The sequence below is a fragment of the Centropristis striata genome, chromosome 19 (assembly GCF_030273125.1).
Source record: "Centropristis striata isolate RG_2023a ecotype Rhode Island chromosome 19, C.striata_1.0, whole genome shotgun sequence".
NCBI lineage: Eukaryota > Metazoa > Chordata > Actinopteri > Perciformes > Serranidae > Centropristis > Centropristis striata.
The window spans coordinates 5,403,020-5,419,007 of record NC_081535.1 but is presented as its reverse complement, the minus strand read 5'-3'; the positions used below and the strand labels follow the sequence as shown (position 1 = coordinate 5,419,007).

General features: G+C 35.2%; 2 protein-coding genes across 2 annotated transcripts in view; one reads left to right on the top strand and one right to left on the bottom strand.

The window, feature by feature from the left end:
- The window catches only part of cntfr (ciliary neurotrophic factor receptor), a 421,815-nt gene that overhangs the window by 172,752 nt on the left and 233,075 nt on the right, over positions 1–15,988 (bottom strand). The gene's annotated exons all lie outside the window — the stretch shown is intronic.
- LOC131992322 (sterile alpha motif domain-containing protein 3-like) lies at positions 8,299–11,004 on the top strand. Its single transcript, XM_059357863.1, has 5 exons — positions 8,299–8,644; positions 8,900–9,034; positions 9,177–10,136; positions 10,323–10,478; positions 10,721–11,004. Exons 3-5 carry the CDS (start codon positions 9,186–9,188, stop codon positions 10,862–10,864), a joined length of 1,251 nt encoding a protein of 416 aa, XP_059213846.1. The 5' UTR covers positions 8,299–8,644; positions 8,900–9,034; positions 9,177–9,185; the 3' UTR covers positions 10,865–11,004.

The following is a 15,988-nucleotide window of genomic DNA, read 5'->3' as shown; positions in this document are numbered from 1 at the left end:
GAAGGATTGGATTATGATGGTCTGGTCTCATCTGCTTGTAAAGAATACTCACAAGTCTCTTCACTTTGTTGAATCTTTAACCCTTTAAACACCAAAACACAAACTAACTGAACGTAAAATTGCTCTTTTTGTCAATGCAGTCTTTTGGCTTTGGAGAGCGTGTAGATAACTGGTTTTTGAAGCCTTGAGCTAACTTGACTTAAATATTGTGTTGGTCAATGAGACACCTGCCATCCAGTAAGAGACAAGTCTGTTTTGTGGCCACATGGCACAAGTCACAGAGACTCACAAGTCTCTCCATTACCTGTCATGTAGCTGTCTGGTTGCAGTTGAAGTTGGAAAAAAGTAACTGAAACCACTCAGAATAAATAGGAGTTGGCCTTAAGTGCACTTAGCTCACAGCTGCAGAAAATGTCATTGTGACACATTTGGTGCACAAAAACTAACAAGTTACCACAAGAACGAGTCGGAAGTGTAGTTCGAGAGCTACTAATTACTGCTTAAAAAGTTGTGTCTGAGATTTGAAAATAGATTCAACCTGCATCAATTAACTCAAGTCAAGTATAGTTTATTTGTCCCAACTTGGGCAATTTGTTTGCAGTCTAGGTGTATAAAATCCATAAAAAACAATACATTCCAACACACATACATACAACAGATCACAGCCTCATTATATATATATCTAAAGATAAAACAAACAAAACAATAGTGCAACAGAAGGCAATTCCAGGTGAAGTGTCAACCACATAAGTCCCCAACATCAACAACATCATCGTCATCGTCAATATCAAACTCATCATCATCATCACTATCACTATCAACATCACCATCATCGTCATCGTTAAATATAAGCTTGTTAAGCTTGTTTAAATAGAGTAATTTGACCACTTATTAACACTAAAACCTTGATATAAAAATAGAGTTGGCTCAACATAATGAAGCTTGTAGAGACAAAACAAATCATGTTGGTTGTACTAGACTATTTGAGTTAGTTCAGCTATAAAAGTCTCATGGGAAATACTCAATAATGTCTTAGTTGGAATTACTTAAAAAGATAAATCCAAAATTGTTACAACAATTTGGTAACACTTTACAATAACCATCAATTGTAAATGGTAAACAGATAGTTTATTAATGTTTAATCATCATTTATAACCCGTATATAGGCCATTTAGAATGGTAAAAACATAATTTATTAATGTTTAACTAACTAAATCATTTATAAATGACAAATAGATGGTGTATTAATGTAAGTGTATAGTTACTTTACCATGAACAAACAATTAAATATAATTAATAGTTTATCAATAGTTTTAGTTGCACTCATTCTAACATTTTTAACACCATATTAAGTATGTTAATGATTTTGAAATGATTCATATACCTTTAAGAAATTGGTTGAAAACATTTAAAGATTAAATATGTATAGCACTTTGTAAATGGTTAATAATTGGTTTATAAAACATCTATAAACATCACTTAGTTGGTTATTGTAAATTGTTACCAAAAGTTTTTAATAATCTCACTTTGATAAATTTCATAAACCCTACAGAATTTCGTTCGGTAGCACTTTACAATAACCATCATTTATAAATGGTAAACTGATAGTTTATTCATGTTTAATCATTGTTTATAAACCGTATATAGGCCATTTAGAATGGTAAATATTATCATTTATCATATATATATATATTATATATATATTATCATTTATTAATATTTAACTAACTAAATCATTTATAAATGACAAATAGATGGTATATGAATGTAAGTTTATCGTTACTTTACCATTAACAAACCAATAAATTATAATTAATAGTTTAAGTTGCACTCATTCTAACATTATTAACACCATATTAAGTATGTTAATGATTTTGAAATGATTCATATACCTTTAAGAAATTGGTTGAAAACATTTAAAGATTAAATATGTATAGCACTTTGTAAATGGTTAATAATTGGTTTATAAACCATCTATAAACATCACTTAGTTGGTTATTGTAAATTGTTACAACATTTTTTTTTAAAGTTGAGCCAGTGTGATTTTTTTAGAGTGTAGCTTCCTCCTCCACATCTCCTCAGACATAAATAGAGTAATTTGACCACTTATTAACACTAAAACGTTGTTATAAAAATTGAGTTGGTTCCACATAATGAAGCTTGTAGAGGACAAAACAAATCATGTTGGTTGTACTCGACTATTTGAGTTAGTCCAGCTATAAAAGTATCATGGGAAATACTCAATAATGTCTGAGTTGGCATGACTTAAAAAGATAAATGCAAATTGTTACAAACATTTTTTTAAGTTGAGCCAGTGTGATTTTTTTAGAGTGTATCTTCCTCCTCCAGACCTCCTCAGACATGCTCCTAACGCAGCTGGTACAGATGTCAAACGTAGTGTTTCATGTATATTTCATGTCCCATAACAGAGCCATCTATATTTAATGGGACAAGATCCCTGTCCCCATTAACATTAGCCTGACACTGTTTGTTCTCTCTCCGTCTTCCTCTCTCTCTGTCGTTCAGACCCCCTCCCCCCCTCCCCCCCGTGCTCTGCAGCCCTGATACTCTCTGCTTCTCATTCCTTCCATCTCTCTTTTATTCCCTCCGTCCGTCCGTTTGCGCCGTTATCTCCGTACTTTCCGCCCCGTTTCCCAGAGTCCAAATAATGTGCGTGCATATGCATGTCGGTGGCGAGAAATGCCCGTTTCCTTTGATCTGTCACTTTGAACGGATGTGTGACTTTATTTACATAAAAACTTATTTGCATCTCAGCGAAAAAAACATAAAGTTTGACTTTGATGTTAGCTTTGATGATGATGATGATGATGATGATGCTGGTGCCCTTGTGCTTTATGTGACAAGTAAGTGGAGACGAGAAGAGAAACTTTTCTTTCTATTGTGAGTCAGTGAACAGAAGGATATTCTGTAGGGTTTATGATATTTATCAAAGTGAGATTATTAAAAACTTTGGTAACACTTTAGATGGTTTATAGACCAATTATTAACCATTTACAAAGTGCTATACATATTTAATCTTTAAATGTTTTCAACCAATTTCTTAAAGGTATATGAATCATTTAAAAAGCATTAACATACTTAATATGGTGTCAAAAATGTTATAATGAGTGCAACTAAAACTATTAATGATAATTTAATTGTTTGTTAATGGTAAAGTAATTATAAACTGATATTAATATACATGTTTATGGCTCAGTGACAAATAACGGTTGGCAAGATGTCAAATGGTGTAACCACAAAAAAAAATAAAAAAAATAATTAAATACTTTATCCACCTACATTGTATTAAGTGGACGTACACATATAATTACTTAATTTTAATACACATCAAGTGATTTTTTTTTTTTTAGTATGTCTACATTCACACTTTTCGTCAATATTGAGCAGAACATATTCTAAATATATACCTTTTTTTTGAAAAGTTTTGACAAATTATGTAAAAATTTAGTTCACATTTATTTCCCTGTATAATCAGATTTTTATGGGGAAAAAATTACTAGTTACACCAACTGACACTGGCTTAGATCACGTCATTGACCCTTATATATATATTAACATACCATCGAATTGCCATTTTTTAATGATGTAGTGTAATGATACATTATGTATTTACCATTCTAAATGGCCTATATATGGTTTATAAATGATGATTAAACATTAATAAACTACCTGTTTACCATTTATAAATGATGGTTATTGTAAAGTGTTACCAAAACTGTAATAACTTAGAAAAGGTTCCTGATAAAAACACCCGTAAGCAACCTTTATGTGGCATTAATGTGTTGTAGGAGAGTGAAATGATAATCCTCTTCTGACTGATGTCATCAGAAAGAAGTATTCATAAGCAGCTTCTTTGACAAGGAGCATAACCTTTAGAATATTTTGCTGAATTGACCTTTTTTGCAGCTTTTCCTCGTGAATGTCCTTGAGAGTCTCAACACAGAGACCTGGCCTCTCGCCCTGCCATATCCCATCCTTCTCATCTCCTCCTCTTGCATCACTCCTTCTCTACTTCTGTCCTTTCCAATATCCGTTCTTCTCAGAGCCTTTTGCTCCTTCTCCCCCCTCTCTATCTCTCTCTCTTTGCATTTCATTTCTGACATTTCCCCTTTAACTTTGTCTTGTCTTTCTCCTGTCTTTTCAAAGTTCACCCTCTCGTCCTCCTCTCACTCTGACAGTCTGTCTTTGTCTTTATCTCTCGTCCTCCACCCCTCCACTCTCCTGTCTTCTGCCTTTACCCATATTCTGCTTTGAACTTTACCTTCTCCGGCTCTCATCTTTCTCACCTTATTTCTCTCATTTAGCTCAGTCTGTCTCTTTCTTTTTTAATTCTTTCTGCCACTTTGTGCTTGTTTTCTTTATTATTTATTGTCAGCTAGTTCAAACTCTAAAGACACATACATATCATATCAAATATAAATTCCGTTCCATTCAATAGAAATCAATACAGCCGCAGTGCTTTTATTTTGAAGGCGGTTTACGTATATCTGCCTGCACAATTTAATTTGATTCTGTTTAATTCAATAGAAATCAATACCACCCGCAGTGCTTTTATTTTGAAGGCGGTTTACGTATATCTGCCTGTACAATTCAATTAAATTCTGTTCAATTCAATAGAAATCAATACAGCCGCAGTGCTTTTATTTTGAAGGTGGTTTTCGTATATATCTGCCTGCATGCATACCCACCTGCAAAGAAACACGGTCCACAAAATACACTACACGAGTTACCTCGGTGCCTTGTCAAAAACACGTATTTCTTTTAGCATAAAGTCAATAAAAAAGAAGCCTTTTGATACTTTATATCAACTTTATATGAATTACGACTGACGCACTCGTTATTATTTACCGTTCGTTTTTCATTTAACCGGTCCACTTGTTATTTCCTGTCACTACCATTCAAAATTAAAGCACCCGTTTCACACTGGACGGCACCTTTTCAAAATAAAAGCATCGCAACATTGTAAAACACCTAGAAAATTTACAAACATGAAAAACAAGCTATAAAATACAAAAACCTCAATAGGAACCTTGCTAAAGGTCATTTACAGTTGAGTTTAAAATAAATGGAAAAGTGATATAGTGATTGGAGTATTTCCTACTTTTTACTGCTATATTTGATTTACTCCACATTAACAGTCTTATCATAACATGTACTTTTATCAGTAGCAGCTTAAGGTCAACTCCTAATTATTCTGAGTGCTTTAAGTTATTCAGACAAAACAGAACTTTTTTCCAACTTGTGAGTCTCTGTGACTTGTGCCATGTGGCCATAAAACAGACTTGTCTCTTACTGGCTGGCAGGTGTCCATTCAGAAAAAAACAGTGCATAATAAACTGCTGGTGTTCATAGCAACAATATTACTGCTGCATGCTGTCCGTCACACACTAAAGCCTGACTACAAGATAACTTTAAACTAAAAGGGGAGCACAGCCCTCCTCCAACGCCATGCCCAGTCTCTCAATGTTAATCAAAGTGAAAAATAATTTGTTTATCCGTCCTGTGAGTCGGAGATGCTCCAAAATGTAATGGGCTCTATATCCGCCAATGCTACACCCTTCCACCAAGTTTCATGAAAACCGGGCCAGTAGTTTTTAGGATAATCCTGCTGACAAACAGACAAACAGACAAACAAACCAGCAAACAGAACGGAAAATATAACCTCCTTGGCAGAGGCAAAAATTGATTTTCCACCCATAACACATGCATAATAACACTGAATCCTGATGCAAGACTTTGCCTCCTCTTTGTCTATTATTTCCATTCATCAGCATGTTTTAACCCTGACTTTATTCTATTTTTTCTTCTCGTAAACGAATTCCATGAAATTTCCCAGCCCAACAACACATTAGTCTATTTCTCAGAGTTGTGTGGCACTCAGCCCGAGCCCCCCATTTATTTCCACCACGATGATCATACTTGAGAACAGATCACAAATCTAGTTTCATTTTCAAAAATAGGAAAGTAATTTTCCAAAACAGCTGGGCACTGTATTTTTCCACCAAACATTAATCAAAGATGAATAAATAGTGCATTGGTGTGGGACTATTTTCAGCTGTGGATTGTTCAATAGAACTCATCTGTGTGCTTTTAATAGTTTTTGGACAACATTGAAGCTCTTTGGCACAGAGGAACAAGCTTTATTATGCCTCGGCTGCACAGGGGATACTGATTGGAGGAGCAATGCATTGTTGATTGGAGGGTTTTTTTTGTGTGGGGTTTGTTGACAATATGACAGAATATATATTTGCAAGCATACAAGCTCTGGTTGAGTGTTGTGTGATTGGGCTAAAGGTGATTTAAAAGAACCAAATACCAACATGTAATACTAATATCTCTATGAAGTGATAAATGTGTGACTGCACGTCCAGATGAGACCGTTTTTGAATATAACTTGTGTTTTTTTAAGTAAGTTGCGGCAGTCACGGGACCCTTGTAACTACTTCATTTCCGGCATTTACGTACATTATATACGTACAAAAAAACTCCTGGTAAGGTGTTATAAAAGACAGTTTAACAGTTGTTTGCCCTAAACCTAAGGTCAGTGGTTTTACAACATAAATCCACAGAAACGGCAGCCTTTTTTATAACCGTGGACAGTACTTGTGTGCATTTTTGAAACAGCTTGAGAACTGGCCGCGTTACGTAATATGTGCCATAATTTGTGGTACTGACACACGACCTCTACTGCCGTTTATGTTGGAGAACTTAAGCACTTCAGGTTAAATTGTATTTTTAAAAACATCTTACCAGGAAGTTTTTTGCCCTAAACCTAGATCAACAGTTTTATAGCCTAAATTCAATGAAACCGTAGTCTTTTCTACAGCCGCGAACCTTACTAGTTGATTTATCTTTTTTGGGGACGGGAGAGCTGTGCCTCAATTTCGTTGTGCTAACATATTTGGTAACACTTTACAATAACCAACTAAATGATGTTTATAGATGTTTAATAGACCATTTACAAAGTACTATACATATCTAATCTTTAAATGTTTTAAACCAATTTCTTAAAGGTATATAAATCATTCCAAAATCATTAACATACTTAATATGGTGTTAAAAATGTTATAATGAGTGCAACTAAAACTATTAATAAACTAATAATTATAATTGATTTTGTGTTAATAGTAAAGTAACTGGTAACACTTTACAATAACCATCATTTATAGATGGTAAATAGACCATTTATAAATGGTAAACAGATAGTTTATTAATGTTTAATCATCATTTATAAACCGTATAAAGGCCATTTAGAATGGTGAATAGAAAATGTAATAATGTTGAACTATAATTTATAAATGCCAAATAGATTACTTTACCATAAACAAACATAATTATTAGTTTATTAATAGCTTTACACTCATTATAACATTTTTAACACCATATTAAGTATGTCAATGATTTCAAAATGATTCTTATACCTTTAAGAAATTGCTTGAAAACATTTAAAGATTAAATATGTGTAGAATTTTGTAAATGGTTAATAATAATTGGTTTATAAACCATCTATAAACATCACTTAGATGGTTATTGTAAAGTGTTACCAAGTAACTATAAACTTACATTAATATTCCATCTATTAGCCATTTAAAATTATGATTTAGTTAGTTAAACATTAATAAATGATGCATTTACCATTCTAAATGGCCTACACTGTAAAAAAGGATTTGAGGTTTTTGCTATCTCAACTGAATTTACTCAGTCAGTTCAACTAAAATGTGTTGTGTACTTGAAATATCAAGTTTTTCTGTGCCCAACTAATCAGTTCAATCAGAATCATTCAGGCAACATACATTTCTTAGTTGACTCAACTTATGTACATGTGGTCCCTGCAAAAGTGCATATGCGACCCCACACAGCCAACAAGGGCTATCAACCTCCTGCAGCACCATGTGCCGCAACAAACCTTTTCGGATCAGGAGTTTTCCAAGGTAAGAACACACTTTTACTCTGCTTGTATTTATCAAAATGCTTGTTTAAGTATTGCTAGACAGGGAAACTGGATAAATGTTACACTGGATTGTAAAATTAAACTTTGCAGCAGCATTTTTTAGTAACATAAGATTGTTTATGATATTTTTGTTTAAACTTTTAGTTGCTGCAGTTGTAATGTTAGCTCAACTATGAATTCATATCTATGCCCCATACCGCCCCACCCTACGAGAGAATGGAGGAAATAAAATGTATGAATGCATGACCGTTCAGGGCTTCTGTAGTGTGTGATTTTATGAACAAGTAAGTAAGCTAAATAAATCATGAGAAATGTTATAGAATGCAATGCTAGACATTTCTTTTTCAGCCTTCTGTGGTTGAATGAGTTTACAGTACACAATTCATGTCCAGTTCTTAATAGTTAAATGCTAAAGACAAATGAGATCCACTAGAAAGATGATGTCTCACTCTTTTAGATTTGATGGAATTAAACAAACATATTACATTGGTGTTACAGAGTGGAAGTCCTTCTCATTAAACATCTTTGACAAGTAGCCTACTCTGCTCTGTTTTGCTTTCAGGTTGATCATGTGGCAGTTCTTCTAAGACAGCAGTTTCTACAACACAGCATCCCGCTATATGAGCAACTGAAAGCAAGTGCTGAAATTTAAATATTAACTGGGCAGCAGTGGTGAGTGAAACAATGAGGTTGGGAAAATTATAAAATTAAATTAATGAAATTGAGTATTACTAGTTAAAAATGAAAATATTACATTTTTGTATGACATGTTACTTGTGGGCTTATTTTTTTTTACATTTTTTTTAGTAATTATTACTATTTTTAATGCATAGGTAAACGATAACGAAACGATATGGAAACACAAAAAGTACTTATAGGCAGTGATGTATGGAGATGTCAATCTCACTTTGACTTTTTTTTCTTCAGAGCTGGCGAGTACTACGGAACAACCAGCCCTGTGAGTTATATGAATTGGATCTGCAAGTTCTGCACATTTTCTTCAGCCAACCAACGAAGCATTCTAAGGCACACACTGCAAGGGCATGCAGACCGTCGTCTACTGTAAATCAGTACCTTATACAATCACACTTCAACTAACCACAAACTATCCCTGTTAATTACATACCTAAATTGGACTAGTTAAAACAGAACTGAGCTCACCCCATTTTTGTTCTAATACTCCTCCTCTGTACTCTCCTTTTAGGTACCCAGCATGTTGCTTCATGTCATTCTTGCGGATGATGACATCCGTAGGGTCCAGATTGAAACTCTTCCAGAGACAGTGGATGAATTGAAGACTGCACTCAAGAGCAAGCTAAATCTAGAGGGTGATATTGTTATCCAGTTTCAAGATCCAGAGTTCAACAATGAGCTCTGCAACTTGGCTGACATGTCTGAGCTACCTACAGAGAGACCAAGGTTGAAGGTGTTACTAAAGGCACCACCCCTTACACCCCCCTATGTAGCCTCACTGGACACTTCATCAGACACAGCCAGCATGTCCTCAGCATGTTCTCTAACAAGCCCTCGTGCCAAGCAATGGCCCGACTATTTCATCATACCTACTTTCACTTATGATGTTGAACTTAAGCTCAGGAAAGGAAATGAGGCTTATAAAAAAGATGGTTCTCTACTTACTGTGACAGCTGCTATGAAAAGAGACATACTGGACAGAGTAGGCAGTGCTATGTATGAGTACAATGCATATCCAACATCAAAACAAATTGAAGATGTTGCTAAAGCCCTAGTTGAAAAGCATCCCTGTTTAAGAGAGCCGGGTTCTTCCCATGGATGGTACTGCTGGAAGTTCAGCCTCACTTTTAAGATGGGTAACCTCCGTCAGAAATACCGCATTGCTGGTTGCCCAGAGCTTGCAATCAACCAAAAGAGGTCAAGCACATCAACTGGGAACAGGAAACTAAAGAAAGCCAGACGTTCTGAGATCAACTTCTTGCCAGATATTCCAGAAGGGAAGTCTCCAGATGGCCTTGAAATTGAGAGAATAGCTCTGATAGAAGAGATGAAGAAAAAGAAGAGAGACGGCAAAATGATGGATGCCCTGATGGACAGCACCTTTGCGTTGCGAAGGAAGGAGATTGTTGATGGTGAGCCTCCTGTCTCCGAAATTGAAGATAGGTGGCCAGCACTGTTCTCAGAAAGACAGGTAATTATTTTTTTCATCTTTATTATTTTTTATACTTGGCTACACAAATATCAGGCTTTGCTAGATTTGAGTTTTTATCATTTTACATTTCAATGGCCTGTGAGAACCAAAGTCGACCTCTTTGCTCTCAGTGTATTTTATGCTGTAAGGAAACCACTGATAACTCATTTGATTTTGTCCTTACAGATCAGTGCAGAGTTCCGGCGCCTGGTTTCAACTGAACTCCATCGGTCTTTCTTTGATGGACTGGACAAATATGTCTCGAGACTGCTGGAAATGTACAAAGTGCGAAGTAGCAGCAGTGCAGACCTGCGTGCTCTGCTTCAGCCCCTCGACATAGAAGTAAGGACAATAAAGATTTTTGCTATATTGTGTTATGACAAAGTTATAATGCTACTCATCTTGAAGTGTCATATTGACAGAGCAACCATGTCCAATTTAGCATGTACTGGATTGTTAATCTGTTCTAAACCAGTTTAGTTTGTTGAATGGTAAGTGACACAGCACTAACCCCAGTTTTGTCAGAATTAACATGAGGGTGCTTGTTTACATTTTTTCTTCCTTTGTTGTTGTTGTGTGTTGAGACTTCTAACCAGAAGAGAAGAGCAGCTGCTTTGCTTGGACTTCCATATTACTTGAAGGAGGATCCAAAAGGTTTCATCTGCGTCTGTGAGGTGTGTGAATTGATTTTTTGGCATGGGAAACTAATTATGGTGAAAAACAACTAAAAACACTGATATTTACGCATGTTAAAGACAGACATTTAGATTTTAGGCTTACAGAATGTGCCAGAAATTATCACCTGAAAAACTGTATACCTTCAGAGCCTTTAAGCAGCTATGAAAATCTTTTATGCACTTTACTTCACACTTAAGCACTGTGGCACCACTTCTAGATCCAGTGTGCTGGTTAGTGGCATCTAATGGTGTAGATGTGTGTTTTGTGGCCACTGTGTCTCCTTTATCCATGGAGTCAAAGTGTGAGGCGAGGGAGTTGCAACAACCATACCACTAGATGTCACGACACAGTACTAAATACTACACACTGGACCATTTCAAAAAGGCCTGTGATTACATACATGTTACATGATTACTCTATGGAAAATATTTGGACTTGACAAACTTGAGACTCCATGTTTTTTATAAATAAATGATACTATGTGTATAAATGTATACATTCGCCAAATTTAAATCGTGAATTGGCAAATGGATGGTACATGCTTAATTTCTGATCTTCTATCTCTCTACTTATTCATGTTTTTTAGACTGGCAGTTCAGACGAGGAGGCAACAAAAGGAGTGGACATCGGGCTCTTGATTGTTGTGGAGGAAGGTGCAAGAAAACAGGAGTTGCTGGCAAAGGAGGTAGTTGATGTTGCTGTTATACTGGAGGAGCACATCATTCTTCATGACCAAAGGGATGTTGCCAATGCCTTTGCTACATTGATAGGTCTTTTGTACTGTCTTAACATAGACTATCCAAAAGGACTCAAGTACACATTTGAAGTGATTCAAAAAGTTTTCATGGGCATCGGAAGTGGCAATTGTTCAGCCAAAGTTCATGGAATCCGAAACAAGATGCTTCAAGGACAAGTGTAGTGGCAAGTTGGCCAGCTATCACTGTTTCGGAACAAATGTACATATCTAAGATATGTTGAGAAGACTCAACACAAAGCCTATAGTCAAAAAAAAAGGCCTGTAAAAGCCATAGGAAATACTTCTTGTAAATATGTTGTAAATGTTATAACAGTGTTTTTGTAGTATGTATGTAGTATTTGTTCAGTCAAGACATACTTGAAATCTACTTGAATTGCAAGTTAAATGCACAAGCTTTTAAGCAGGTAGCTTTTATATTTCATATCTACCTTCATACCATGACAGTTCCTGCATGGTAGCAAGCAAGCACAATATTAAGGTTATTTTACAGATAGTTTTATTCTGTAAATTTTGAAGATATTTAATATTAGAAATGTGTTAAATATGTGGCAATTGTATTGTCATAATACAATTCATGTCATAATTAATTCAATGAAGTTTGAAATTAAATAAAATGGCATTCTGAATGTTCTTTGATGTTAAAGAATAGTTATTATGTCGTACTGTGTATTTAAGTCGTGTGGGGAAATAATACAGTTCAATTTTTTGAATTAACTTAACATTTCAACTAAGATCAACTGTTCCTAGAAAAAGTTACCTGGCTGCCTTAAAAACACAAGTTAATTCAACAAAATGCTTAGTTTTGAGTTAAATTTTATTAGTATGTTTACACAACAAAAAAAATCTAAGTTAATTGTACAACATGCTTAGTTTAAACAACTTGTTTTGTTATGTTTGTACAACTCAAGATATCGTTCCAAGTTTGTTGGTTTTACTGGTCACTTTATGTTGTCTAAACTAGGATTTAGATTTGTACAACTTAAAATATCTTGTTGGTATCACTAAAAAACTTGTTGATTAAACTTAAAATCTAAAGTGAATGGGACTAATTTGTGCCCTTCGCCTTTGTCAACCCAACTATTTATTCAATGTTTAAGAAACTCAGATATATGTTTAAACAACTGAAGCTCCTTAGTTTGCCAAACTCAACAATTTAAGCCTTAAACTGTTGTCCAACTTAAAATTTTAAGGCAGCCAGGTTACAAATTATTTTAAGTTGAACGAGCAATTCTTTTTTACAGTGTATATACGGCTTATAAATGATGATTAAACATTAATAAACTATCTGTTTACCATTTATAAATGATGGTTACCACATATTTTTTTTATACTACCGTGCAATGACAATAAAGACTCTATTTTTTATTCTATTCTATTCTCTTACGTGTATGTTTAATGCCATGTGTGCTATTTTTAGAACGCTCTGTTCTGTACCGCTGAATGCTCATATATAAATCCTTTTAGCTGACAAACGAGCTGCTGATGCTGTTGTTTGGGCTGCAGATCTTGTTGACCAGTGTCTCTGGCGGTAACCTCCCGTCTCTGCCTTCGTTTCCCCTCCTGTGAGTTATTCTCTCTGCCTGTGTTTCTCTTATCTCGTCCTCCCTCTCTATATCTCTCTGCTCACCTTTCCCTCCCCACTCTCCATCACTTCCTCCCCCCCTCACCTTGAAACTACTCCCTCTGAAACTTCAGCCTTCATCACTGTATATATATCACACATCATGAGGATTCTGCGCACACGCCCCAAACACGCATAATACATAATACACATCATAGCAAGCGTGCAAAGCAAAACCAACATGGTCTCACAGGAATCCGTGAAATAGCCATGGATTCGCTTAACTCAAAATCCGTGGAATAGCCACGGAATCACTCAAATTTCCGTGAAACTGACACGGATTTCGCTACAATCCAAGTTGATGACAGTCATATCCCGCGGCTATTCCAACATACAGAGTGATTATGTACATTCACTGAGTGAATATTTAGAAAATAAAACATATATTTCTCGCTAGAGATGTGATTAAAATCCATTTTTATGCAGAAACTAAGTCAAAATATAGATTTTTTTACTAAAAATGAGAGAACTGTCCGCCATGTTTTTTTGTTCTGACTGCACTGTAAAAAATGTTTGTAGAAATTACAGTAAAACACTGTCAATTTGCATCAGAAATAGGTTGTAAAATTAAACATTGTACATCACCGTAGCAGATACTTTTAATTACTGTCAATCAAAGAATAGTAAAAAACTTTAAATTCTACCGCCATAAACTGTAGAAAACACAGTTTTGCTGTAAAAATATACATTTTTCATGTAAAGTTAATGGAGAAATACCACGATTATCCTAAAAGTAATGGGATTATTCAGTGTAAATTCGTTTTTGCTGATATTTACATTTACATACGCTCACTGTATTTTTTACGGTGATGTTCTGGCAACCACAGCTGCTGGTATTTTACCGTAAATTAAACAGATTTTTTTTACAGTGTGCCGGGACCTTTAAAGTCACGTGACTTGGAACAAACCAATAGCATAGGTCCTAGCGAGTGATTCAGCTCTTTTTAAATCACTTTTTAAATCACAAACCTTTTTTTTTGTAATAGCAGAATGGGAAGTTTTTCTATCAAACCTATTATCTTTGATTGCATAATAAAGACACAAAAGTAACTATAAGCACCATCAGGTCATCCTGCAAATATAATCTAAAATTCAAGTCAGTTTTCTAAAATTATCTAATCCAAAACCAACATATTCCAACATACAAAGTGATTATGTACATTCACTGAGTGAATATTTAGAAAATAAAACATATATTTCTCACTAGAAATGTGATCAAAATCCATTTTTATGCAGAAACTAAGTCAAATATAGATTTTTTCACTAAAAATGAGAGAAGTGTCCGCCATGTTTTTTGTTCTGACCGCCGGGACCTTGAAAGTCACGTGACTTGGAACAAACCAATAGGAAAAAATATCCATGGAATAGCCACAGGATATGACTGTCATTAACTTGCATTGTAGCGAAATCCGTGTCAGTTTCACGGAAATTTGAGTGATTCTGTGGCTATTCCACGGATTTTGAGCTAAACGAATCCGTGGCTATTTCACGGATTCCTGTGAGACCAGGTTCAGCAAAACACAAGCGTATACGATTATGAGTACACTCATGTAGTGGCTCACACGTATGCACGGGCCCTCACACCACCCTGCATAATGTCCTGCAGCCTCATCACCATACAGACAAGCAGGCCTAATAACCATAATGACATTCAGCTCAAGTGCTATTGATCTCTTGGTAATAGACAGGGCATTGTAAGCAGCGTCGGAACACTGTTATTCCCTACCAAATGAGAATGATAATCATCTCTGCCCTTCACAAAGCTTAAATTTTACTATTTGTACTCATTATTCTACTAATTTATGTTGATGCTAACTGACAGCGGCCCTCATGTTTAAACAGTCTTTAACCCTCCTCCAGGCAAGGCAGATAAGATAACTTAAGTTATTTTCTCATTTACACAAGTTATGTGCACATGGCGAGTCAGAGGAAGTCAGGAGAGTTATAGCGGGGATAATATAACAATTAAGAAGAGGAGATAAACAAGGAGAGAGTCCAACGTGTGATGCTGCTGGGTTTCAATATAATGAGTCCCCGGGACCCTCAGGAGGTCATTAAAGTGATTCCACAGGAAATTTGTGGAAAGAAAAGTGCATGCATACCGAAAATGAGCTAAAAGTTCAATGTGTTTTTTCACATTTCTTCTAGTTTCTTACATATTTTGCCAAATCAGAATATTAGCCTATTTAAAATATTTTTATAGTTACACGACAGGCCAAAAGTTTGGAAGCAAGATCAAATTTGGACAAAAAAAGATCATAGTTTCATTGCTATACTTTGCAACGAAATTAACGTGATTCAAATGATCAAATTCAAGCATTTTTCATGGACTTTCAAGTTCAATTTTCAAGCTTTTCCAGTATCTTACACCTGTTGTAAATTGCATGTTTTAGATGAGTACTTAAATACTAAAAGGGGGAGATTTCACTGAACCATACCAACAGCGATGGTGTTACACTTTTAGGAGGAACGGTCTTCATTTCAGATAGGCTACTCAGTATTTTTTACATTGAACATGTGATTATCTATAGTCTATAGATGGATATAGTCAGATTGCAAGAGAAATACAGGAATAATTTCAAGCATTTACAAGCACTTTATCCAAAATCCAAGCACTTTTTAAACCTTGAAAATCCAACATTTAAATTCAAGCATTTTCAAGGATTTCAAGCACCCGTACGAACCCTGGTGATTATTATATCTGACTTGAGTTTGGGACTGGGACTCAAAAGAGTACCACTGTTCAGGAAGGCTTGGTTGGCCCTTTCCAACTGAATCTGTACCTCATAATTAAAC

Bases quoted from the DNA above. Each gene is read 5' to 3' on its own strand.
- LOC131992322 (XM_059357863.1), top strand. From the start codon at position 9,186: ATGTTGCTTCATGTCATTCTTGCGGATGATGACATCCGTAGGGTCCAG. The intron at 10,137-10,322 runs GTAATTATTTTT...TTGTCCTTACAG, and splicing joins CACTGTTCTCAGAAAGACAG to ATCAGTGCAGAGTTCCGGCG. The intron at 10,479-10,720 runs GTAAGGACAATA...TTGTGTGTTGAG, and splicing joins TTCAGCCCCTCGACATAGAA to ACTTCTAACCAGAAGAGAAG.